This window comes from Notothenia coriiceps, unplaced genomic scaffold (assembly GCF_000735185.1).
Source record: "Notothenia coriiceps isolate Sejong01 unplaced genomic scaffold, NC01 NC01_scaffold00037250, whole genome shotgun sequence".
Taxonomy (NCBI): Eukaryota; Metazoa; Chordata; class Actinopteri; order Perciformes; family Nototheniidae; genus Notothenia; species Notothenia coriiceps.
Window position 1 is genome coordinate 10,273,177 of NW_011369951.1, and position 27,920 is coordinate 10,301,096.

General features: G+C 41.9%; 2 protein-coding genes across 2 annotated transcripts in view; one reads left to right on the forward strand and one right to left on the reverse strand.

The window, feature by feature from the left end:
• fzd3b (frizzled class receptor 3b) lies at positions 1–24,902 on the forward strand. Its single transcript, XM_010796248.1, has 11 exons — positions 1–80; positions 1,002–1,917; positions 16,532–16,728; positions 17,364–17,666; positions 17,774–17,936; positions 18,254–18,553; positions 18,826–19,077; positions 21,061–21,209; positions 21,487–21,601; positions 22,133–22,296; positions 22,391–24,902. The coding sequence occupies exons 2-11, from the start codon at positions 1,612–1,614 to the stop codon at positions 22,611–22,613; spliced, it is 2,172 nt and encodes a 723-aa protein (XP_010794550.1). The 5' UTR covers positions 1–80; positions 1,002–1,611; the 3' UTR covers positions 22,614–24,902.
• Positions 24,425–27,920, reverse strand: part of kif28 (kinesin family member 28) — a 7,459-nt gene continuing 3,963 nt past the window's right edge. Inside the window, exons 12-15 of the mRNA XM_010796699.1 lie at positions 27,813–27,907; positions 27,196–27,328; positions 26,909–27,042; positions 24,425–25,465 (exon numbers count right to left, since the gene is read on the reverse strand). Coding sequence (XP_010795001.1) covers positions 25,307–25,465; positions 26,909–27,042; positions 27,196–27,328; positions 27,813–27,907 — 521 coding nt within the window. The 3' untranslated portion in view covers positions 24,425–25,306. The remainder of the gene's footprint in view (positions 25,466–26,908; positions 27,043–27,195; positions 27,329–27,812; positions 27,908–27,920) is intronic.

Consider the following 27,920-nt stretch of genomic DNA (forward strand, 5'->3'; position numbering starts at 1 on the left):
CAACCAGCTGCAAACAGCGGAGCAGCGGAGTACTGCAGAGAGAGGAGCAGCGCCGAACAGCTCGTTATTCTCCACACAAGGTAAAGCTTTTATAATTGTACCATTACACAGGAACTATATTTCACGTTTTGCTTAATTCCTGTCGGCAAGCCAGACATACTTCGACTATAATGCTCTTAAGGAATCATGTGCGCAGAGCAGCGCGCGGCGGTTGAAGACACTGCGGTGACAAACACACACTAACCTAAGATTGATAAGCCGTCACCGTGTGTGCCTCAACACAGCGAAGATGCCTGTATGACATTTTTAAAGGTCTGTGCTTTCTAGAACTAGCTATGCTCTCCCAAAAACACAGATACCGTTTAGGGCTGTGACCTGTAACGTTACCGCACCTTCCAGAGGTGTTTAGTGCAATTTAACATGATACATTTAACGCTAGCTAGCTATCAGTGCTTGGGTTTACGCAAGTTCGCTCGTTTAACGTTCGACTCAGAACAGTTTCTCGCAGTTATGAATTAAAACTCAATTAATGGATACGTTTATTTGCTGTTTAATTTCAAAGGCATACTACCGAAGCTTATTATCTCAAAGTTTTCTGGGTAGTCAACCATAAAGACACCGGTTCTCAGAGTGTGAAACATCGCAGGGAAACGCTACTGTTGCCCGGCCAACCTCACACAAACATGAGTGTGTTATCCTCCGCAGGTGTAACGTTAACACTTTTCTTGCTTTGAACGTGTTTTCTGCACTGCAGTCTGCAACATGAACTGCGTATGACCCCGCTGACTCAACACATAATAACAATTTAACATTGCAACAACACTGTTTAATTGTTTAATACGTTTTATTGCCTGCCTACTACCCTGTAGATCTTGTGTTTCTTATTCCTAATTTGTATTAAGGGTGTGGCTGATCAGAAACAATACCAGATACAGAACAACTTTACTCTAAGCCCACTCTGTTTGTTTGACCCTTTCTTCTTTGTATGTTTAAACCTGCAGGACCTGCTTGATGTATCCACTCCAGTGAATGTGAAAAATTAGATTTGGAGACTTCCAGGTAGTTGGATGAGATCATTTGGAGGATGATTACACGTTGTGGCCTCACCTTCAGATGTTCCTTTTGAAACGTCACTGGAAACAGAGTGAGGAGACACAAACAGAAGAAGAAAGAGACGCCCAGTAGCCCAGAGGAGACCACAGCAGACGGCTGATGGTGGATTTATTATTTAGGCGACATGCTTTCAGTTTAAGGATGGAACAGGGGATTACCAGGAGGACAGGCAAATCCATAACATATCTTTTTTAAATGAGGAACAATTCAGATGGCGCATTCGGGGATGTTAAATGAAAAGCAAATATTGCAATGAATGGTAAATTCAATGATTGACACAAAGATCCGCTCTAATCATGGCAAACAGATGAATTGGGACTCCATATACAGCGTGTAGATGCCTTGAAGATTTCATGCTTACCTCCACCACTGACACTCAAAATGGATTCAATTGCTTCTAATGTTAAGAAGCTTTAAAAACAATTCTTCACGTCTTCTTGGCTATCTCAATGCTGTCTGGGTGATGATGAATTCATCAAACTAAGCCACTGTGGAGAAATGTCTAACGCTAAGATGCAATCACTTGTTGGAAGACGATGTACGAAAGACTGGTTTTCAAAGACTACAACAATGTACTGCAGACAAAGAGTCTGTTTTTCTGTCCTCCTCATCCCTATCCTCCTAATCCTCTTCTCCCTGGTTACACCCGCTGTGTCCATTCATCTGGAGTCCATGGAGAGCCACAGCGAGTTTAGCTGTGAGCCCATCAGACTGAGAATGTGCCAGGATCTGCCTTACAACACCACCTTCATGCCCAATCTACTGAACCACTACGACCAGCAAACGGCTGCACTGGCCATGGAGGTAGGTTGATTTACTCGTCATTCAGTGGGTGCGGGCTTTGTGTCCGGGTGCCTCTGCCCATGGGGAAATGTGATCATTGCGGCCGTGAATGAGAGAGAGAGATGAAATTCTTATTTGTGGTAAAAAATTGTGCATTGTAAAACACTGTTCTGTATTGTGTAACATCATCAAGGAATCAAACGGTAAGTCCCCACCTACACAAAATGCACACGTCTTTGTCTTGGTGACATGGTGCAGAAAATGTAAACAACTACAAAGCGACAGTCTGCAGTTTCACATTGTGGTGTCAGGCACCTGCTGAGGACAAAAGGACGTTGCATACAGTGCAAAGAAACCGTGCAAGAGAAAAGGGGCACAGATATGCTTATATTTGTGAGGTCAAAATACATGACATACTTATTAACATACATTTGTTTGGCAATCCTCTGCTTAATCAAGGCAATATTGTAAGTTTACCCCTGTACTAATAAGTATACTCAATTTAAAGATTTGCTTCAATCAACCAGAAAATCATCAATATCCTTTATCCTCAGGGTACACAGTGATGGTTTGCACAGAAACAATGGAGAGGCCTTGTTTGACACTGCGAAAAAAAACAGGTTCCTTGACCAATATAATCTGCAGGCTATAGTGGAACAAATTGGATACACAGAGCTGCACGTGGAATAAAGCGTCTTTCACACAGGCATGGAATATCAAAGAGTTAACAAGAGAAGGGAAGCATTGAGCAAAGGGGATAGTCGATCTGCGCTCCTCATATTACAGATCTATCCTCTCTACATGTTACTTGTAAACTTAGGTGATGTGTACTCACTCAGGCACTCATGACCTTACTTGAAAGTTAACAGTAGCTGACAGAAGGAAATATGAGCAGCAACAGTGAGAGACATTTGAACAGAAAGCCATTAGGTGATTTGGTGATTGATACTTCTAAAGAAATATTTTTCTGTTAGGGCATAATTAGTTTTAAGCAAAAAAGGGAAGAAGGTGCTATGTTACTCCGTGTCTGAGTGCAATACACCATCCATCTATATCATGTTACCTCTTTTTCCTTCTCCTTTGTTACACCCCGGGGAGGCAGTTGGAGCGCAGAGCAAGGTGTTGCTCAATAACTAAACCATACTTACATGTCTGCAGCAACTATTAGTTCGTAACAAATGTTTATGCCACTGTATTTGGCATTGGACTGTAAAACTACGTAGTTATTTCCTAACGATAAAATAAAGATAATTTCTTCAAAAAAATAAAAAGATCAAATCTATGTCGATAGGGCCCTGTCTCTTTTAGTGGGAGAGTCAGATTGAGTTGTTTTAATCTCTTGTTTATCAATTATTTGTGTAAGTCTCAGTCACTACACATGCTCAGTGGCATCTTTCCACCCATGTTATGGCTGCCATGTAAAGACTGTGGTTTGTGCTTTGGAGAACAGGAAAGGATAGCAAATACAGTGAGTTGAATGAAATCTGCCTCCAGCTGTTGGCATATTAAATTACCCCCTGTTGAAAAGCAGATGAATTCGGACATGACTAATGTTGGCTGAGCTTGATGTGTGTTTAGACACAGGGCTTATTTTTATGTTTAGTTAATATTTTGTCATGTCAAAACCAGATAAATGTCAGCCAAAAGATAAAGACAAAATACTCAATGCTGCTCTGTAAATCTTTAATTAAGGGTTTTTATAATCTCTTCTCGTGTCAAAAAATGAGGTTCAGGCGACTCACAGGATCACTGCTGTCTGACGCTGCTTTTGTCCCTTGAAAAATGATAAGAATTGAAAAAAACGAAATGCACTGACAGCTATGCATTTTCGTTTAAATTGATGATGACACGTCTTAAGTCGTGGGATTCAGTTGGTAGATTAGGGGCGTGCAAATGTTCAAATCGTGGCAATTCCTCAGTGTCATGTCAAAACACGCTGTGTCAGGGAAGCATCTGTTGTTGAACTTGATTTGACCCAAATGAAGGAGCCAAGTAACTGACACCGTCAGTCCCAGCAGTCATGGAAGAGACAGCTTTCTGAAGATGGTGGAGTAGCAACACGAGCCCGTTTAGTCTTCCTGCTCTGGTTGGCTTTGACCAGACATGGTAGTCCTGGTGGGATTCCTGGAGGAAATGTAATAATATCTCTCATGGGACAGGGGCTGAATAATACCTACGTGTGTGTGTGTTGACAGATCGGTATGTTAATGTGCAGGTATGAGATTGTGAAAATGTAACTGCGTGAAAACGTTTTAAAGCAAAGATACCACATTTAAAACAAATCTTTAATTACTTTAGCGAATAGAAAACCACTACAAAGTAATGATAGTCTTTTTTTACTTTCAGATTAAGAGGAATTGTCATTTTGAAATGATAATCAATCAACAGGAAATGTGTCTTACAAATCGTATATATAACAGCCATGTCACATGTTTTTAAGAAACCCTAACTGAGCAGCTGAAATGATTGCACCTTTTATTGTTATAGCAGTATCAGTTGAACTTTCACAAAACAGTAGCTGTGGTCCAGAGCAGCTGCACATCAGCACAGCTGGTCTAACATCTGGGTGTTCTTTATCAGCATATGAAAATCATTTTTTTGGTTTTCTGTGCTCTGATGTGTTGAACCGGATTAAGGTTTGGTGAAATACAAATTTAAATGTGAAAAGATTGTGTCTGACCATTCATCATTAACCACTTTGGACTATGACAATAAACAACTGCTGCCAAATCAGCTTGGCGTATTTCAGATGCCTTAAGGAAACTGGATCCATTGTCAGCAGCTGTTGTCGTCTCTTTTTGGGGTCATGTATCGCTTGGAGAATTTTCTTCTCTGCCTCAGATGCAGAGTTTTCGTGTCTTGGCCCTGGCAAATACTAGTAAGCTGTCTTGCTACTTTTATATTTGTTGTGAGATGCCTTCAAGTCATTGGCTGAGATATATCCAAGCCCTGGATTTAACATTTTCAAAAGGCACTCTATTTTGAATAGTGTGGAGATTTGCCCTCAGTGAGTCCCCAGTTTTGGCTGACATTTAAAATACTGCCTTTTCTCTTTTTTCCTTTTAGAAGTAACAAGCCAAAAATGGATTATCCCAGAATGTGTGTGCACGATTAACATACTAGACCTCATTTATTCAGTGTTTGAGTGACAGGCTCAAACCACAGAGCAGTATTTTTCCTATGTGTAATTGCTGAGCCTAGCTGAGGGTTAACTGTACTCCAGTACTTCATGTGTGTGAGAATATGAGTGACGGGGGAGGTTATTGGTGCCAGCTGTCATCTCTCACTAGTGCTAACTAGCTGCTAATCTCTCTCTTAGTCCCACAATGAAGTCATTGATTCCCACAGACCAACCGCCACCCCATCTGCCACAATAGTCAATTAAACCCGAGGGAAAAAGGGTGAGAGAGACTGAAACATAAGAGGGGAAAGTGGAAGAAAAGGGAGATGAAATTAGAATGGGAGATTATGTCTAGTGAAGTGATTTCTTCAGCAATATGTTTGTGTGTTCCTCCCCGCGTGCATGCTTGTTCGTCTTCATGTCACGTAGGAATATAGACTATACTTTCCATCTGCCACTGCATGTTATGGTTCCCAGAGGATGTGCTGCAGGTTGTGACATTATTTGAGCTGTGCATGTTAGACACAGTGATTTAGTGATTACATCATTGGCGTTTTGTGTCGGTGCTATGAGACAACAACTGATCACATTGCAAGAACCTTATGTTGAGGTCATCTCAAAACTGAAGAATATATTCACTACATATTCGACATGTTAGGCTAAGTCATCCGTTTTTATAGAACCGTACTTAACATATAATATGTTAAAGGTTCACATTCATTAAAAAAAAGAAAAGGCAGCTTTTTTGAGCATAGAAGTATTGGTGCAGTTACAGACAAAGATAGCAGAAAAAAGGGGATGTATTTATGGGTGCAGTGTGCCAAAACTCAAGACAGTTATGAGATAGAGAAAATGTTATCATGCCCATTATAGCCCGGATCGTGCAAGAGATGCGTGCCTGAGGCCTGAGGAACCCAGATGTCTGCTTGGCCGGGGACTTTCCCCTCGAGTTCATCGGACCATATGTGGCTTCTGCACTGGAGTTTCATTTAAATGGGATAGAAGGCATTCTCAACTTCATGCTTTATTCTAATAATCCTTCCTGACTGAAAGACGGTTCATTAATGGTTATTCAATCTCAACTCTGTGGCAATTATTGAGACTCTGGTTTGTAATGGTCAATAAAAACTCGTCAACAGAATGGTAGCCTAATCTGTGCTGACAATAGCTCATTGAGTTTGTCCGGACAATTCCAGCACAATCTTTTGTCATTTGGCTCCTGTGAGTGAAGGAGATTACAGAGCCCCTGGTCTAACGGTCAGTCGGAGAAAGGCTCCTTTGGGCTTCAATAGAAACACACTGTGTATAAAGCAAATAGACAGGAAGCCTAGTCCTGAATGGAGGTATCTAGATCTGTCTGTCAATATGTCTCCACGCCAACTACCAAGACCAGGATTACATTTTTCTAATCAATTTAAGCAAGGAATATGTACGTAGGTGCAAGCAATGGAATAACATGATTACCACGAACCCCACCGCACCTTTGCATGCAGATGATTTGAAATCACAATGACTTTCCTACTGAATCTCATGTTTTTAAAGCAACGCTGACAGTGTATAATTGATATGAGGCCTGCGTTTTATTTATTTATTTAGCTAATGCAGCATTCACACTAAGCACAGTAAGAGAATGGGCTTTATAGATAACAGGTCGCTTGTCTTGGTGTATCCATGCATGTAATGTTTAGCTATGGAAACCATCTTACTTAGTCATTTATTATAGTATCCGTGTCTCTTTTTGAGTCAAACAGGAATCACCGCTTCATGTAATTAGGTTTCTTTCATTCTACTGCACTGCTGTCACGCTGTCGGAGAATAATACATACATGGGCAAGAAGCAAGGCGTATCAAACGGAAGCTATATTCACTATTATTCTCTTGATCTCTTCCCTTTAGTAATGAAGCCAGGTTTGTTCTTTCATACGAAATCGACTTGCTGGCAGGGAGCTCAATACTTAAGTGTATTCAAACACAATCAGGCATTTCCCCTTCATTTAGCTGGGTTCTGGTTACATGCACACGTTGACGTTTGTCAGTAATTTGATTCTAAAATGTTACATTGGAAAAATAGGATGCTCCGAAATGATTGAAGGCTGAAAGCAGAGATGATTAAAACTGAGATGGCGTTTTAACGCTTCATGATTCACACTAATAGTTTAAAAGGTTTAAAAATGTCCTATTAAAATAAAGATTAGATTGCGTGTAATTTGACGCTTGTGGTTGACGCATTTGGGCCTCTTACAGCTGCCTCCTAAGGTAACATTTCTCATATTTGGTTAGAGCATTATTAATCCCTATGACTGCCGTCATGTTGCCTGTGTGGTCCCTAAGTCACACTTAAGAAAACTACAATGGGATATGATGAACTGACAGGCAGCCAGTTGCATACTTAATCACTGTGTAAAGAGTCTTAAGAGCTTTCCTAATCCCACAAGACCACCCTTGTTTTATAACTCCACCTATTCAAGAAAGGAGAACTGATTGAAATAGTTGTTACTGCAGTAATATATAGCTTTTACTGCAGTAATATATCGTTTTTACTGCAGTAATATATTGTTTTTACTGCAGTAATATATCGTTTTTACTGCAGTAATGTGCTTGCCAATGGCATGAAAAACTCCTTTTCTGTGCTTGTTTTTTTCTCTAATTAAAACATTTGAGATTCAATGATTTTCATCATACTGAGGGAAATAATTACTGTTTAATTGCTTGCATTTATGAGTTGGAGAAGTAGATAGATTCATCTCAGGGAGTCACAAAAATAAGAGAAGAGTAGGTGACGATAAAGAAAATGGGGCAGTTGAGCAGAAACAGCATATCGGAGACTTAGGACTGGGAAATACTGACTGACAGGTTCTGTAAAGTCTTTAGACCTTACTGTCTCCGGTGTTTGTGTGTCTCTCAGTATGGGGTCCTGTCCTTCAAAATAAGACCTGCTCTGTTTGAGTAGGACCACCCCGGGGCCACCAGGTCGCCACAGCAGAGAGAGCTGTTGTGTGCTTAATAGGGAGAGTTCGAAACTTGAGCATGGTCTGTTTTTTTGTTTTTCTTATTGTGTGTGTAAAACTAAAGATTGAATAGGGTTTTTTAGAGCTGTGTTTTGCGAGTGTGTGTGATGGTTGTGTGTGTGTTTTCTGTGCATCTGAAGAGGCTGATTACCCTATTCAGACAGGTCCTCATTCAGTTTAATAGTTCCTGTTTATTTCATTTGAACCCTTCATTATCCTGCTCATTCCTACAGAGTCTATTGAAGCTGCCAGCCCAAATGAAGCAATCATTTATTTATGCACAGAACAAAGGCACTGCCTGGTGCTGTTTGTTGGCAGAACGTTCCCATCAGCATAGTGGCCACTACTACTTAGCCAGCCTCCCCATGCCACGTAAAGAGAGCTTTTAAGAAAGATTTGAGAGATTTTGCATTGCTCAAATTACTGCTCTGTGGCCCTCTGTAAATATAACTCCACAGGTCGCCATGAGTTACAATTACACCCATCCTATACCCTTTCCTTCAATATCAGCTTGCTCTGTCGTCTTTTAAAACTGCAACTAACAACAATTGTTTATTTGTTCTACCAAACTATTTCCCCAGTTAAATAGCGAGTGGATTCTTTTACTTCCTTGTTGTGTTTGACTTCAGAAGTCCAAAACCAAAGCTATATCTGAACAACAACGATATTCGGAAGTAAAATGGCAGCAGATGCTGACATTTGAAAAGCTGACCTTAGTGTTTGACCTTTTTGGGTGATAAATATGTTAATGTTTTTGTACATTTGCTTTTTGCTTTTTCACTATATGATGAATTTAAATATGGACAGAAAAATATGTGTAACAATTATTAATTAATATTGTATGTAAATTGCAATGTCTGATCAACAAAATGTGACACTACAGTAGAGTTCATGAAGTACGTTGAACTACATTAGCTTTCCATTGTTATTACCTTTTCAACCCTCAGTAAAATGATGTCCCTCCTTCAAACCTCCAACCCCATCTTGATATTCATATTTATGTAGTTCATCTGTTGTGATCTCCTGACAGGCCTTTCAGATGTTTCTGTCACATCTAACTTGATCAGTTTGTGCTGTTCCATCTTGCATCCCTTGCTGCGTGTGTGTGACATATTGTTCAAGCTAAACGTTTGTTCTATTGGTTTGGAGCCCTGCAGTGTTGACCTCTGATAAAACACATAAATATAGGTTATCCATGTCTTACGGTTTTAATCTTAACCCATGACCCGGCCTGGGAACCGTGTCTGTGTGCATGTAAGTCTGGTGAGAGATGTTTAACCCTCACTGTTAAGCACAACTTAATACTAACATACACACAAAAACACATACACACACACACATCATTGATCCCCTTCTCACGCAAAGCCACTCAACACAAGGCGGCTCTAACATGTTCAGCATACTGCAGGTCCGGACCAGCGTCACCCTTAGAAGCTGTAGGGCTACTAATTGTGCACTTATTGAAATGCATGCAAGTCTCAACTTTCCAAAAATAGCTTGCATAAAAATGTGAATAGTTACATGTTTTTTTTAAGCAGCTCAAATCTGTGCAAAGACAGAGATTTGTATTTATTTGTTTGACTTCAGTATGATGTTGCCATCCTGCATGGTCAGCAAGGCTCTAGCTGTTTGTACATAGCTTTGATGAGTACTTGTAACCAGTCAGTGTTGCTCTAATCAATGTGCACTTTTGATTGTGCACATCCATTTCCTATGTAGTCCTCCCGACACTGGCCCAAACCCAGCATCCCACTCACTGTGGCTCACCCAATTCATCTAAGTCACCCTCCTCTCCCTCTCCAACTTCCAGAATCTGTTAGAGATGCAGATTATATCTCTACACTGTTCATGGAACACCTCTTGATCGTTGATTTGTAAATAACATGGCTGAGCCTTGTTATACCACTATTAGTATTGTGTTTTTGTGAATTTCAATTACAAAACCCATTGGACCAAAATGCATTGTGTAGGCAGCAAACAAAGTGTATATTACTGTAGGAGTTTGCCAAAAATATTATAAGATGTAGAATTAAAAAAGCCGTTTTGATATAAAATGGAGGGAGAATATTTACTAGTGAACGTGTTACTTCGTCATACAAATGACTTTGCCAATGAAGGTGCTTTGCAAGCTAAAGACAAAAAGATATTGATAAAATTATATTTTGACTTTCAAATGTAATGGTTTTTACAAATCTATCAGTTTGCGAAATACGCCTCGATTCCTCAAAAGCTGGAAAAAGCTTGTTTTTCCCCTGAATATAATGGAGCGTAGATGTAAGTGGTAAGCAGATGGATATGCACAGGCGTCTTGGATGGTGTGAGGACGTGTGCGGGTGCTATCTGATTCAGCTCCACTGACACTCTTGGCTCCCATCTATATACATCTCTATCATTTCATTCGACCCTCTCTCCTACGCCTCTCAGTTTCTTTTTCTCTCACTTTCACACTCCCTCTGTGTCGCTCATTGTGCGAGCTTGTTTGCTATACTTTTGGATGGTTTCACCCATTAAAGGAGTCCTACCACAATGTGTTTGTGGGTGCGTGTGAGTGTGTCTGTGCTTTGCCCTGTTATCCTCAATGAGACATGGTCCTGTGAGAGCCACCACATCACCTGTTGCCATGGTAGTTAAATAGGCAGAGAAGGAAGGGGAGGAATGGAGGGAGAGTGACAGACAGCAGGGGAGGAGAGGGAAATTGGATGATGAGTGCATGGTCTGGACAAAACCAAGGAGAGGAGTGGGAGGAGGGAAAAGTAGAGGAAGTAAGAGACTCACACTAAGTCATTGTTTGGAGAAATTCATGTTGTGTGTTTCATCTTGGAAAATAAGACGAGGAATGGAAACTCTGCCAAATGCGTGATAATTAGGGTTACAGTAAAAGCCGTGTTTAATCAGGCATGGTCGAGAATATAATATGTCCACCCACACCAATGAGAAGAAGGCTTCATTGTTGTTATTATCGAGCGGTGACATACAGCAGCCATGAAAAGTCAACCTATAATTTGTGGTTTGTTCATTGTTGTCTGGAGAACGCAGACATGATGTAAGCAGAGAAAGATATCATTTGAAGTTATTTCAAACTGTATCAAAGAAGACTGATAGTCCTCTTATTAATGACATTATCATTTCTGCACCTGATTGGATGAACACACTGCTCTTTCCTCTGGGGTATTCGAGCCTAGGGTTTACAGTTTTCTTTGTCCTCAATCTTTTAACGGGACATTGTGTTTATTTTAGATGTTTTCTAGTTAGGTTTGTTCTGCTCTACGCAGTCAACAAGTGACAACGCCAATGTTATTATCTTAATAAAAACAGAAGCAGGTCATTTGACATTTTCCAAATTCAATTTTTTTGCCAAATCTATTCCCAAAAATCAGTGGATAGATTGAAGGAATTTGTAGATTATTAATTTAGAAAGTCATACCTTGTTTTATATCAAATAAAACTAAGAATCAACCATGTTATGTTCCACGTATGTTCTGATTGGGATGGTAAATGTCTTACTATGCATTTCATTGTATCAAAGGGGAAAACTTAGCTTATGAGATAAAGTATGGCTCTTTTAGCTCAGAAATGCAGTATGGTTGTTTAAAAATAGTCCCCAAAGGAAAGATGATTATGCTACAGAGATAAAAGGTTCCAATTGATGCGAAGGCCATTTTTGTATGACATAAGAGATGAAAGCTAAAGCAACACGTCTCAAGACAGGATTGAAAGTTCAAGGAAGCAACTTATATAGCAAATATAAATGCATGTTGTTTGTAAAGAAAGGGTAATCAAATAAAAATATCTAGGAGCATGAGGAGATCAAATATAACCTAGGTGACTGAACTGAACCCAAGGGATGAGGACACTTAAGAAAAGGTGCAGGTGGGTTTAGGACATGAATAACAGAACAAAGGAGACACAGAGCATTTTGTGTCGCTAAATAATTCCTCTCAAACCTGAAATGACAGGATAAAAACGTAGGGGAAGTCTATGAATGCTGATGATGGTAGAGAAAGTGGAGGAGGAGTAGGACAAGTGCATGTCAGCGTAATTGCCAGAGTAAATGGGAGGCAAGGAAAATAAGAGGTGAATACAGGAGAAAGAGGAGAGGAGGAGGGGAAGTGAACGTGAAGGGGAATGCCATTAACGGCTTTGTTCGCTCCTCCCCACTGAACGACGGATGGACACGAACAAATGAACAAATGAATGAAAGAGAGAGAGAGTGTGAGAGAAGGGTGCCCCTTTTTTGACTGTCCTTTCAGAGATTAGGGAGGAGAGCATCGCGGTCCGTTCAGTTCATCTATTCATGGCCAACGCCTGTCTCTCTCACGAGCCTCTGAGAGGATTGAAGAGGCAGGCACAGAGCCAGAGAGTGTGTGTGTCTTCTGCTGTGAATCGTCTATGAAAACACTTGTGTGTGTATTACTGAGCGAGACAGTAGAACATGTTACTGGAGAATAAATCAAACCAGTAGATGTGCCGAAGAGAGGCAGCAGCAAGAAGACAGTGCTGCACTTATAATAAATGCTATAGGAATAGGAGGTGGGCTGGTGCTGACGGAGCAATCATGTAATTGCTTTATGATTGTGAATTGAAACGATGCACTTTTCTGACGCTGTAGAGAGAAAGAATATAATTGTCTCGTAATGTTTGGATGCAGAATAGGAATCGAGTTGCACATAGTTTCTGCAGAAAGACACAGAGAAATGTACGATTTAGTTGTGAGAGCTAGTAGAGGGCTATAGCAGGGATGTTATATCGTAGCTAATGGAGTTAGATCTGATGTGGTCTGACAGTATTTGTGCTGCAGGGCCCGACGGACTGATTTGGGAGTGAGTTACAGTGTGAGACACAGATTGCACGAGAGGAAGAAACAGAGCTAGAGAGCGAGAGGGTGATGTGTCCAGACGGAATAGGTTTAGCGGCAAAAAGACAGATTTTCTCATCATCTGTCAGAAAGATCTGCAAGAAATGTTCCATGGCATCTACCAGTACATTACAATATCCACATTTTAGGTTCAAGGGATTAAGGTTGCTGATTTGTTTCTTGAAAGACAAGATTCAGTGCATTTAAATGTTTCATACAAATGCACGCTATAAGGTTTTTACCAGTCTATATTATTTTAATATTTTTAGTTTGGGGCAGTTTAGATGATCAGATTTTGAGTGGTTTTAAGAATCCTCTAAGGCAGTGGTTCTCAACTGGTCAGGCCTCGGGACCCACTTTTTCCTTTGTCAATAGATCGCGACCCAACATTTTGAACCACTCAAATCTGTTCAACAAAAAATCGTGCTGTAATATATATACGCCTTTCAGCATAATATTAATTAAAGTGAAGTACAGTGCATATATCCCTTATATCAGGGGTCCGCGGACCGGTACCAGGCCGCGGAGGTGTTACTGCCGGGCCGCGAAATAGCTGTGAGTTTATCGTAATATTTGCAGAATTATAAATATATAAAAATATTTTATCAAATAAAATTCAATTAATTTTTAATTTAATTTTATACCAGTCATATTATTTCATCCAAAACATACAAAATAAATCAAAATTGGTGAGCATAAGGTCTCAGCCTCTCGTGCGCAGAGAAAGTTACAGGTGGTGCGCCAATAGGAAGTGGAGCACACAGGAGACAACCGTTTAATCGCAGACTGTTATGTTTGTGGGGGAATGGCAGTGCATACATTATTTGAGATATATTTCGAACTCGGACTTCATTTTAAGGACATTGCGGCCAGGGGTGTAGAGCTATTTTTTTATTTGTAAAGCCTCCTTCACTTCATGAAATGGCTGCAGCATCAGGAGGCAGCCTCTGAGAAGTGCAGCACCAGCGCGTACACATCGCCTTCACTGTGTTCCCCACTGCAGGCTGCTACGTTTCAACCACACACACCTCTACACACACACACATCGAACGGCCCAATTATTCCCCCTATTACTTGTTGTATGAAGGAAATGTCTGGTCACAAAGGCGCATGATGTGTGTGTGTGTATGTGCTCTGCTCAGCTCCGCTGTGTGTGTGTATGTTCGGTGTGTTTGTGTGTGTCCAACAACGGCATTTGTTTTCAAATTACCATGAACAATTACCATGACATTTACACACATCTGGCCAACTCCTAGGTATGTGGGTGTTCCCTAAAAGAAGTTAGTTTAATCTTAATCNAATCTAACTAGAGCTCTCGTCCATAGAAAAGAATGTGCGCCAGACAACCTTCGTCCCTGAACTGTAAACTACCTCATGGTGGCTTGTGCTCTGTGGCAACAACAATGAGCCCAAGCTGCTCCTCCTTAAGAGAGATAGCAGCAATACCCAAGGCTGTAGACCTATGCCATGGGAAAGGAGACAGTGAGAGGAGAAAACGATGAACTGTGTCGAAGGTTGAATACCTAAGCAAATTATTCCCTAACAACCGGTATATTGTCGGGTGTCTCGGATGTGGATACATGCTGGTTTTTCTGCATCTTTACTGATCCAACTTAATGAACTTCATCTGCTTCTTCTGGCTATAATACGGCTGATATTGTGAAGATGCAGATCTTGCACATCTGCAGATGATTCCCTAACACTAATGATGTTATCCAGGTTTCTGAATATTCTTTGTTGACTGAGCGGCATGAGATGAGAACCAGACAGAAGCCTGGACACTGATATAACAATGTTTGAAGCCATATGAATAAACTGGTTTCCATTTAAACACCATATCCCAAAATAGGTCAAAACCAGGATAATTCTCAAAACGTAATCCTAATGAGCATGCTCAGTCAACAGTACATATTTAACAGAGAACACAATGATGTATTTATTTATGTATGAATGTACTGAATGTGTAATATAACATTGTAGTTCGAATGACGGACCTGGATGAGGTTTAGATGACAAAACTAATGTCATGTGCTTCCCGCCCCTACATAGTAAGGCTTCCGTGTTCACACAGTAGGAGAAACACATGAGTAATAAATGCATCAATTATTGAATAGAGCAGAGCGTGTGTGTTCATGCTTTCCTGTGTTTCTGTGCAGAACTCAAAACTATGTCACACAGCTCACGCACCGCTGCACCCATTTACTGGTGGACCATCTCTCCAATGCGCAGATCTAGAACACAGCGATTGAAAACGATCAAAACACACTCAAGAATGCCAGGCTCTACACAGAAACATGCTTAAAACACACACACATTCACTGAAGCATGGGTATTTGCACAAATGCACTCATACAGTAGCTTTTGTGGCAAGCAATCAATGTAAGTGCAGTGTTTTGTGTCCCATGTACACATATTGTATATACACACACACAGAAACACACATTGCTCATTGTTCCAGATCTATTCATTGCTCACGGTCATGGTTCTGCTCTGATTTCTCTTGTAGAAGCTGCATTGATAAACTCCGCTTCAGTGCAGCTCCATGATGTGAACTGTTCAATAGCTGAATAGATGCAGGTCACTTTGCACACATTACCCCAACAGTGCAGGGTGCATAATGTCGCTGTCAGTCTCTGATTTATGAGCACATCAGGAAGATATGCTGAATATATTGGGTATGTATGAAAGCTCAAATGTTTGTTTGATATGTGAATCTGAGCAGTTCAGTAAGACTTAATGGAATAAATGTCCCTTTTAAATAAGTTCAAAGCAGTTCGCATCTACAAATTCTGTCTCTCGGTAATTGGTGTCCTCATTTAAACATAGAGATCTACTCACACGGTTTTCAATCTGTGAACACATTCACAAATGGCGGTACATTTTTTAAAGTGCGGTACTTTGCATTTTCAATTTAAAGTCCTAATTAAATTTCTATGGAACGGCAGTTTTTTGGTATCAAACTGATGAATAATTCACCTCTCAGCATGAACAGAAGAAGCCACCAGCTAAACTTCATCAACAGAAAATAGGTGTTACAATACTAGCCTCACTTTGGCAATAGATCCATTGCCTTTGTGTTTGTATGTAGAACAAAGTACGCTCACACTGAATCCAGCAGTATGTCAGCAGTAGTTGTAAAAGGGAAACCCTAATTGTGCTTTTTGTCCTCCTCACAATTTGTCAATTATTCTGGTGGGTTTGAGTCGTCAGCCTGAAGGTCAGCGAGCCACCACAGAGACCAGGATCTATAATCTGCTGTTTGTTTGTTCAGTGTATTGACTGTGGCTCAACCTTCACAGGTCTGTCTTTGCTGTCCCCTACTTCAAAGGGTGATTTGCTAATATGAAAGCTGGCTGCTATACATATTTCATAAGCCTCTTAATATTGATGGTATACTGAGTAGTATAAGTTGCAGCAGTGGAGTTAGAACACATTTACCCTCCTTCTGGCACTCCCTCCATCCTCTTTGATGGCTATTTCAGGTTACATATGAGCCTTCTCATATTAGCCACTGATAGCGCTTTAACCTTCATTCCCCCACGCAGGACAGATTTAATAACAACCCTGTCAGGCCGATTCCTGCTGATGTCAGCATAAAACATTGGATTGACAGAGACGAAAAAAAACGAAATGTCTCTGTCTCTTCCACAGCCGTTCCATCCCATGGTGAACCTGGTGTGTAGTGCTGACCTGCGGATGTTCCTGTGCGCGCTGTACGCTCCGGTGTGCACCGTTTACGGCCAGGTGTCCATGCCATGTCGATCCCTCTGCCAGCGCGCCAAGGATGAGTGCCACAAACTCATGGAGGTATTCGGAGTGGCCTGGCCAGATGACATGGAGTGTAACAGGTGTTTATTACATTTTCAAATAACTCACCACATGAAAACATAAACAGTGTCATCACAAACAAGGTGTTGAAGCATCTGAATTAATGGTTGCAGTGGTATACCAGTTTAAAGGTATACCATTGTGTGAAAATGTAAGGTGATCATACCATGTACATGTGCTTATCTACAGAATAGAAATGTGACATGAGTGAGTGTGAGAGTTAAAGGTGCAGGCAGGAGCTGGCTGGCTGTGCTGTCACACACCTACAGTGTATGGACATTGTTAGTGAAAGGACAGCATTTAAAAGTCCACAGATGGTTATTATTTGTATGTACTAGTTCATTTAACATGTTTAAGGGCTGATGACATGTTACAGTTACCTGTTATTATTTATCAAATCTGTTCCCATTCCTTTTTAATGGTCATTTTAGCTGAAGATAACTCTACTACATGTTCTGAGAATGTGTATGTGCCATAAAAATATATTTACAACCCTGTTGATAATACAGCTTGTAATATTAGTGTGTTTGTTGTATTTTAACTGCACAGGTCATTTTTCACACTGGATAAGGTAGTTTCTTCTACTGTGGATTTGTATTTAGTCACACTGAGAGGTTTTATAGTTTCATAATTCGACCACATTTTTTTTTTCCAGGTTCCCAGATTGTGACGAGCCCTATCCCCGTGTAGAGGACCTGCAGACAGACTCTGACCCCACAGACGAGTCGTCCCTGACGGTGTCCAGAGAGTACGGCTTCTGGTGCCCGCGGGAGCTCAAGATGGAACCGGACCTCGGTTACACCTTCATGGGCAAGAAGGATTGCTCTGGCCCGTGCCCCTCGATGTTCTTCAACCAGAAAGAGCTGAACTTCATGCGCTACTTCATAGGAGTCGTGTCTGTTGTCTGTCTCGCTGCAACGCTCTTCACCTTCCTGACATTTCTCATCGATGTTACCAGGTGTGAATGGCTGATTATTGTGTGATGAACTGAAATATCACTTAGAGAAACATTTGTTTACTGTTATTCTATTCTTCTTTTCTTCCTATTTTTTTTTACCTCATTAGGTTTCGGTACCCTGAGCGGCCAATCATCTTCTACGCTGTGTGTTATGTCATGGTGTCCCTGGTCTTCTTTCTGGGCTTCCTGTTGGAGGACAGAGTATCGTGCAACGCAGCCAGCCCGTCCCAGTTCAAAGCTTCAACCATTACCCAGGGCTCGCACAACAAGGTGGGAGTTTTACTTCATTTCCATCCTGATCACCACAATAACATCACGCATCTCATGGCATTGTTTTTGCCTCCACAGCAAAAAGCCTGTTGGGTGATAGTACTGATCATTTATTTACATTTTAAGCCATCCGCAATGTTGAATAAAACCAATTAGAATTTAGTTTTTACCATGAGGCAGCTCAAAATGTATGTCTCTTAAACCCCAGTAACAAGCCTTTTAGATGATTCATTTCAGAGTTAAACATTACATTCTTTAGCTGATGATTGGCTGTCTCTCCCACATTATTGATCAAAGGTTATATCTCCATGTCTCAGGTCTGCACCCTGTTCTTCATGGTCCTATATTTCTTCACCATGGCGGGCAGCGTGTGGTGGGTCATACTGACCATCACTTGGTTCCTGGCTGCTGTGCCTAAATGGGGCAGCGAGGCCATTGAGAAGAAAGCCCTCATCTTCCATGCTGTGGCCTGGGGCCTCCCAGGGGCCCTGACTGTCACCCTGCTGGCCCTGAACAAAATTGAAGGAGATGGGATCAGTGGAGTGTGTTTCATAGGGCTGTACGACATGGACGCCCTGAGGTGGTTTGTTCTGGCTCCGCTCTGCCTCAACGTGGCGGTGAGTACAGTCAGAAGATAGATGAGTGGGTGGGTGGGTGGATGAAAGAGCTGATGGGGAGGTTGGATGGATGGGTTAACAGATGAGTGGGTGGGTGGATGAAATGAAACAAGAGTGTATTGTTGGCTGGAGTTATGAAGAGACGGAGAGATTAGTTAATGGCCGTTTGGATGGTTGACAGTCTCTTAGCTTGTCAGTCATCCATGCGTTTAAACAAATAATGAATTGTAATCTTTCTGAGTCTAACTTCTCATCCATCTTTCTGTCTTCAGGTGGGAGTCTCTCTCCTGTTGGTGGGCATTGTGGCTCTGAACCGGGTGCGTATGGAGATCCCTCTGGAGAAGGAGAACCAGACCAAACTGGTCAAGTTCATGATCCGAATGGGAGTGTTCTCTGTGCTCTACCTGGTCCCCTTGTTGACTGTGATTGGCTGCTACCTGTACGAACACACCTACCGGAGCACTTGGGAGAAAACATGGATGGAGGAAAACTGCAAGAGCTATCACATCCCCTGCCCATACAAGGTAGAGAGAGAGAGAGAGGGAGGGGAGAGAGTGTTTGTGTGGTGATGCTTCTCATTCTGCGTCTCTTTATCTCACACACAATCACACATATGGAATTGAAATCAACAAATGTATGGTTCTCCAGTTAAATAAGCTGTGGATTGGATACACTGACACATATACAAGAATGGACCTATGACCTTTTTTTAAAGGGTAATCTTTTTTATTAACTTCTTTTTTTTAACCATTTAATTGAATTCAAGTAAAATCTGAGATCTGGAAACAAACAAAAAGCACTTTATTGGGTTCTAAAACTGGAAAACACAGTTAATATAGATCACATTCAAACCGGCAGTGGCTCTGTAAGTGTAACCAAGCTGTTCTAACCTCTGACTGTGTGTGTGTGTGTGTGTGTGTGTGTGTGTGTGTGTGTGTGTGTGTGTGTGTGTGTGTGTGTGTGTGTGTGTGTGTGTGTGTGTGTGTGTGGTGAGAGATACCTGGCAGTGTAACATGTGTGTGTCTGAGGAGGGAGCAGAGCGCAGTATGCATCATTAGCTCGGCTAATACAGCTCTCAGGACAGATTCCACACAAAACGACCATCTCTGTTTCTCTGTCTCTTTGTCTCTCACTCCTTCTGGTAGGTCTCACACACTTAGCCCTTTCTCTGAGCCTGTCTCCCCCTCCACTCTCTCTGTCTCGCTCTCTGTGTCTGTGTGTCTCTCTCAGGGCCTGCTCAGTCATGCTCTGCTGCCTGTACTCTATAACGTCTTTGTAGCAATTGTAAAGAGTAGTGGGAGTGTGGTCTTTTATGCAGTCTGGTGATATATTAATAACTGAATAAATGTGCACAATGCAGACACACTCCCCACACATTCATCTTAACATATCAAAGCTAACTTCAAGGGTTTGTTTATGTTTCTATCATTCAGCCGAGTGCTGTAACAGTGGTTTCATAATAGAGACGTGTCAGCTAATTTGTGACTGACAGAGTTTATGAGAGGGGGTGGAGGCAGGTGCAAGTGCTTATGTTACTTGTTAGTGTATGTGTGCATGAATGTGTCCAGAGCTGTGTGTGTGAGCGCTCACGAAGGGAGATCCTCTATACGCCCTATTGTGGCTCAGGAATTTCAATATTGCTATGCGTTATTTGAGCTTTACCCTGGGGGGCTTTGCATGCAAATGTGTGTATGTGTAAAGGGTCAAATTGCATGTTACTGGATAATTGAAGATTTTGGGCTCATTGTTCAAGTTCAAGTGACTTCATTTTTGTCTGTGTGTGTCATTTAAACCCGAGACATTTAGTCTGAGACGGGCGAGACAGACTGAAGCTAATTATTACAGAGCAATTCTTCTGGCCCCTGGTTCTGAAAAGCAAAAAACTGCTTTTCTTTGTCAAAAGGCCTCCTCTACTAAGAGTTATCTTTAGGAGATGTTTTGAGTGTAAAAGTACTGCAGCATGTCGGCAACTCTTATATTTCAGCTCCTTTTTAAACATTCAAATATACTGTACATTACTCTACTACCTCAAGTTTAAACTGAATTGTAAAAAAGAAAGATTTGAGATGTTCTGCTACGGCAACATCTGATATCTCTATCATAAATGTTTGCGACTAGTTATCATGTTACTGTTATGTGCTTTATGTTAACCAGAGCCAAAACGACACGGCTGCTGCTCTCCTGCCCTCTGGTGGGAGATAGAGGGTCCTGCAGTTCAGCTGCTGAACAGCTGGGTTATTCTAGGATTACCTCCCCTCTTCCATCCTACATGACCAGGCTTAAAACACTGCTGAATGCTTTCTGTTAATGTGCAACTATTCTCAGTGGCATCCTAAGCATTTCATATATCTTCACTATATTATAGGAAAACTGTCCTTCACATCAAAACTAAAATGCAATAATACAAATATTTCCTCTTCCTCTTTTACAGGCTGTATTTCTAACTCTCTCGATCCTCTTCATTGGATAAATGTGGCGTTCATACTGAATATTTCTGCTCTGTTCAGGTGGAGAAAGCCAAACGGCCAGCCATGGTTTTGTTCCTGATTAAATATCTGATGATGTTGGTCGTTGGGATCCCCTCTGCTTTCTGGGTGGGAAGCAAGAAAACCTGTTTTGAATGGGCCAACTTTCTGCACGGACGCCGGCGCAAAGAGTAAGAAGAGAGATCCTGTGATTGTCTTTGTTTGCTTTGTTTTATACGTCTGCATGAATTCAATCTTATTCTTATTAGGGTAGTTTCTTTCTAAGGATACAAAGAGTGCGTGCTCTGTATGGACTGCTGAATATGCTATCGGATACAAAAAAAAGTTCTTCCATTTTATTGTCTTTGTGTCTTTGATAACCAGCAGTTGTAACAACCAGCAGTAATACCCTTTCACATGCCCCCCATTTGATATGTTTGTAAACCTCTCCCTCTCCTCTCTCTGCAGCAGTGGGGTGAACGAGTCCCGTCAGGTTCTGCAGGAGCAGCCAGACTTTGCCCAGTCTCTGCTGCGAGAACCACACCCCCCCGTCGTGAGGAAGTCCAGAGGGACCTCCACTCAGGTAGGACTGTCCGGACTCAGACCCTATCATCCACCTCACACAGCTTCAACACTGTGTATCTTTAGGAAAAAGCATTTACAATGTGTGCTCCGTTTATAGAAAAAAACTGCTACATATCATATCAAGCGCTTCCTAAACTCACAGTCCGACACCCGCCAGCGTTAGAGATGGCGAGTCGTTCCCGCAGCTTGGAAAAAAACAAGTCATAGTATAGCATGTGAACAGAATCATGAAAGAAGGTCGTACTATATGTAAAAGAAGAAGACATACTTTATTAATCCCTCACAGGGAAATGTCTTTCTCCACTCTGTGGTGTTTACACACATTACACACACAGGGGGATACACATCATATATTGTTGGTAGTACAGTTCATAACTTGCATTGGAACTAGTTATAGTATTTTCATCTAAAAGATGGGATGAGGAAAAGCAGAATGTTAAAAACAGTATGTTTCCTAACTTTAACAGAACATACTCTCAGTTTAATGCTCGTAGTTTTTACATCTATCTCACCTTCCATCCTCCTGCAGGGCACATCTACCCACGCCTCCTCCACCCACTTGGCTGTCCTAGATGACCTTGACGAACCAATCAGAACTCACCACGGCCCCCCCACCTCCACCAGGAGTAAAGCCAGCAGCGCCCACAGCAAGACCAGTTACCATGGCAGCCTGCGCCGCACTCGTGACGACAGGTAAAGCAGGAAGTCCATGAGCATCTGTCCGTCAGAAGTAGTGATTCAGATGACAATAAGTCTCTCTCTCTCTCTCTCTCTCTCTCTCTCTCAGGAGTGATTCTGTGGTTTACCGAGGCACAGAGGCACGCAGTTTCCATGGCAGCATGCCGCGTCTGGACCACCCGCTCTCCGCTCATGGCAGCGTGCATCAGATAGACGGCCACTCGAAGCACGGCAGCCAGCGAGACGTCTCTGAGGCCGCAGCGACCCTCGTCACACACGGGACAACAGGAAGTGACAGCCAGGCAGCTCCGAACGACGCCACCAGCGCCTGAGAGGATCATTGAGGAGGCTGTGGACGCCTTTGAAGATTTACCCTGCGCTGAGACACACCCGTCTGTGTTAAGTGTTTCCTCTCTGAAGGTGGAGAGTGTTCCAGTGATATTTTGGTTGTTCCTCGCTGATCAGCAGTTCAGTCAGTACTCGACTGATCATGAGTCAGTTTCACTGTAAAGCTGAAGTTTGTTTACATAATTATTTAAATTGACAGCGGATGACTCCTGAATGCCTGACTCAGACTAACAACAACACGTCCATCTCTCCAGACCTTCGGTGACATGCTGACTTTATTCAGGGATCATTTGGTTTCCCGGGTGAACCAGAGCTGGCACTGGATAGGAAACAATGGAAGAGAGAAAGATGGAGGACCAGCCTTTTGAAGGCGTCACCATCCTGCTGGACCTATGTGAATAGCTTTTGTAACAATCTTAAATGGTTTGCCTATTTTTGACTTATTTGGGTCTCAGTCTTGATCAAGACTCAATTATTCCCGATCCTTGTTTGCTCTGGAGCGCTTAGTGAACGATGTTTCTCAGTGTGTGGCTTCAGAGTCCTATACATGTGGGCTTAATGTGAAATCGTGGACCTTTCTGTGGTTTAGTGAATATTTTTATACTGTGAATTGTCTGTCTGCTGCTGAAAGCTTCGTTTAGTGAATTTGTATGTTTGTGTGTGAGAGTGAGAAAAAGTGGTCTTGATGTTTTAAACTGAAATCCTCCCTACAATGGTAACAATAAAAGCACAAGGGAGGGGGCTGAAAACCGTGCTATCCAGAATGTAAAGAGGTTGTTTCAGAGTCAGAAAGATGGAGATATAACACAGACATGGTCGGGTGAAACGAGCTGGAATTATATTTGGTCCAGCTCATGTGTACTTTTCTACAGACAGTTAAAAAAGGCAGCTTTAAAAAAAACGACAGTTATATCAGTCGATTAAGCGATTGGTCAGTTTTCAGTAATTTATGTCATAGAATCCAAACCCTAAACAGATTCAGAGTACTGATGAAAGTAAGCCAATATGTAGAGTAATGTGACTCAAATTCAAGAACACATCCATCTCACCATTCAAGCCTCATTGCTGCAGAAACTGGAGAGAAAACTGAACAAAACTCACAGTGCTTTGATTCTTAATTCTCTCACACTCATGGCTGAAAGGTTGTTTACTGGTGCTCTGCAAAGTGATCCTTCTGATATCACTTCACTACTTGATATGCAGCTAACTCTGTACTGTGCTCTTGGGTTTGTTTGTTTTGCTGTTCAGACATAGAACTCAAAACTCAAAGAGGTGCAGAAATGTTTCAAAAAAGAAATGTTCTTTAATTTCGGGTTGCAACATTTTCTCTGACAATATTTTACGTTTAAGTAAATGTAGCAGGAAGTGTACTGACTATTGTAAGTCTTTTTCTACGGTTTGTGTTCCCCATCCCTCATCCCTTAAGACTCAATTAACCTACCTCACCTGTATCCCCTGCCTTCTCTGTACACACACACACACACACACACACACACACACACACACGTTTCTGTAAAGAAATAGTCAAAATGTCAACACAAAAAACCAGTTCAGAAGAAATCGTTTTGCATATTTCTGAACAACCTTAACTTCAGTAAAATGTAATTTTACAATTGACTCGTGGGTTCTGCCTTCTCACACACACATTCTCTACACACACCCTTCAGTAGGATATCCGTCTGTCCTCCCCACAGTTGGCGTTGTGCTACCTCCTCCGTTCAAACAGGCTTGGATCATTTTTTGGACCTTATTTGCTGCCTCTCTCCTCCCGTCTGTAAATGTCGACATCTTTATATTTTCGAATGACCAACCTCCTGCCTGTATCTGTTGTACATAGACTCTCCGTCATCTGATGACTAACCTGCCTCACATCTGCCTTCTGCCTCTCCTCTTGTAAATGTGCCCACACTCATCTTTATTTGGACCTACAGCAACAGTCTGTTCTGTTTTGTGACTGCTTAACACCATTTACTTTAACCTCTGAATTGGACGTTAGAACAAGTGAATCTGTGTAAAACGCTTCATCTTAATTGAGCTAAAAAGTCATAATAACCTCCCGTAATGAGACATAAGGAAGAAGAGCTTTCCTTGCTTCTTGACATGCTTTGATACAGCTTCAGAGTGAACAGCAGTCTCTTGACTTGTTATCAAAGACGGTTGAAAAAAATATAATAATATTGTGAATTCTGAAACTTGATTTGTATTTGCCTTTTAATTTATTTGCAGTTTGGACTGTACTGACCTATTTGAAATGCAGTCTAATAAACTTTTTATAGACTTAAATGCATTTGTTATTATTTGAATACTGAACTCACTTGTCGATTGATTCCTGCCGACTAATCTTGAATACCTTCACTTTAACAGAGGCTGCTGCTCCTTCAGTAAAAAATCAAATGATGTGACCCATCTTACACACATAATATAACATGCTTGGTAACACTGTTGCAGGTGTATCATTACATGTAAACTTACTATAAGCGCATGTCTTTTGTAACCACAGTTCTTAAGCTGGTTTTACTAATAGCATAATGTTGTGGTTTTAGATTGAGCTCTTTAAAGCGATGATACAAAATCTCCACCCTACACACATTTGAAAACTACAGTGTTGTAAAATAAAGAAAGTCCAGATGCATTCACCTTCTTAACACTTTGTTCAAATCTGTAAACGGTGCATCAGTCAAGACCAGATTCCCGAGCGTTCTCGTTTCCGGCGGACGATGGCGGCTACATCCTGTTTGAGAGTAGAGACGCTCTGCTCCAGCTGCTCGGAGAAATCCCGCAGCAGATGACTCTGCTCGTCCACAAACAGCCTGAAGCCCAGCAGGTCGGAGTCCTCCTGGAGACCAGAGGAACACACAACCTCAGGAACACACAGGAACACACAACCTCAGGAACACACTACCTCAGGAACACACAGGAACACACTACCTCAGGAACACACAGGAACACACAACCTCAGGAACACACTACCTCAGGAACACACAGGAACACACTACCTCAGGAGCACACAGGAACACACCACCTCACACAACCTCAGGAACACAGACCGAACACACAACCTCAGTGACACACAACCTCAGTGACACACAACCCCAGGAACACACAACCACAGGAACACAGGAGCACACAACCCCAGGAACACACAACCTCAGGAACACAACCACAGGAGCACACAACCTCAGGAACACACAACCTCAGGAACACACAACCTCAGTGACACACAACCACAGGAGCACACAACCCCAGGAACACACAACCTCAGGAACACAACCACAGGAACACACAACCTCAGGAACACAACCCCAGGAACACACAACCTCAGGAACACAACCCCAGGAACACACAACCTCAGGAACACAACCCCAGGAACACACAACCTCAGGGACACACAACCTCAGGAACACACCACCTCAGGAACACAGACCACAGGAAAACACAACCTCAGGAACACAGACCACAGGAACACACAACCTCAGGAACACAACCACAGGAACACACAACCTCAGGAACACAACCCCAGGAACACACAATCTCAGGAACACAACCTCAGGAACACAACCCCAGGAACACACAACCTCAGGAACACAACCACAGGAACACACAACCTCAGGAACACAGACCACAGGAACACACAACCTCAGGAACACACAACCTCAGTGACACACAACCTCAGGAACACAGACCGAACACACAACCTCAGGAACACAGACCGAACACACAACCTCAGGAACACAGACCGAACACACAACCTCAGGAACACACAACCACAGGAACACAACCACAGGAACACAACCACAGGAACACAGACCGAACACACCACCTCAGGAACACACCACCTCAGGAACACACAACGTTGATATGAAACCATACACAGATACCGTATACTCTAGGGCTTAACATGAGAAACTAGTATTAGGTACTTTTACAGATAGCTAACTTAAAATAGATTTATAAAAACAAGAGTTGTCTCAGTTGTCTCAAAAAAACTTTAAATAATTGTAAATAATAACATTTGATCAATTAACTCACATTTGTCTTTTTTTTCTTGGACTGTTTTATCACATTCCAAACATACCATGATCAAGGAAATCTTTGATAGTAGGTAAAACATGTTTTCAATCATCAATCACCAGTGTAATCTTACTAACACTTTTCTTATGCCAGTTAATTTATGTGCCTGATTGTGTGTTGTTCTCTATAGATTGGTATTAAACAAAGGTTTAAGCCTTATTGTAGTAATGCTCACTAATGCTGAGGCAGCAGACAGTTGGTAACGTACACTGGGCCTGTGTCTGCGCAGCCGCTGCAGCTGACCCCTGACTGAGGTCATGCTGTGGTAGAACACCTTGAGAGAGCGACCAAACTCTGCATCACAGCTGGGACGCACCGAGCGCCCCCGCACCCCCTCTCCACCTGACACAGGGAGAGGAAGCTGTCTTAGAGTCTGAATTCTACATGTTATAAACAGGAATATTTTGCCATGTAACAACTGTAAACCAGTTTTTTTTAATAACACTAAAACAGATTTAAATTAGGCTGGTTGTGATGTGTGTGTGTGTCAGTTACCATTCCTGGCAGCGTTGAGTTGTTCTCTCAGAATATGATTTTCTTTTCTCAGTGACGAGTTAACACTCTTCAGTTCCTCCATATCCTGCTGAAGAGCTCTCACTGAACAGCTGATCTCTGCAGAGTCTACAGGCTGCAACACACACACACACACACACACACACACACACACACACACACACACACACACACACACACACACACACACACACACACACACACACACTTTGAATCAAAAATGTCATCATGCCTATCCTCTAAAGTTGTTTGGGATATATTTGTAGGTCCCATCCTATGATCAATTATTTTACAATTCCACTATCAACAACTTATCTTNNNNCACACACACACACACACACACACACACACACACACACACACACACACACACACACACACACACACACACACACACACACACACACTCAAATCATGCCTATCCTCTAAAGTTGTTTGGGATATATTTGTAGGTCCCATCCTCTGATCAATTATTTTACAATTCCACTATCAACAACTTATCTTACAGTTAGGTACATGTATAATCGATAAGGCTGCACATATATCTCCTACAACGTGTTGTTTCTTTGTAAGATTGACAGACTCAACATCAAACTCACTGCAGGGTTAGCTGGGCCTGCCTCCTCGATGATGAAGATGCCCTCTGCAGTCATCCTCACTCCCTCCAGAGATGATACCAGGTCAGTACAACCCTCTGCAACAGAAAA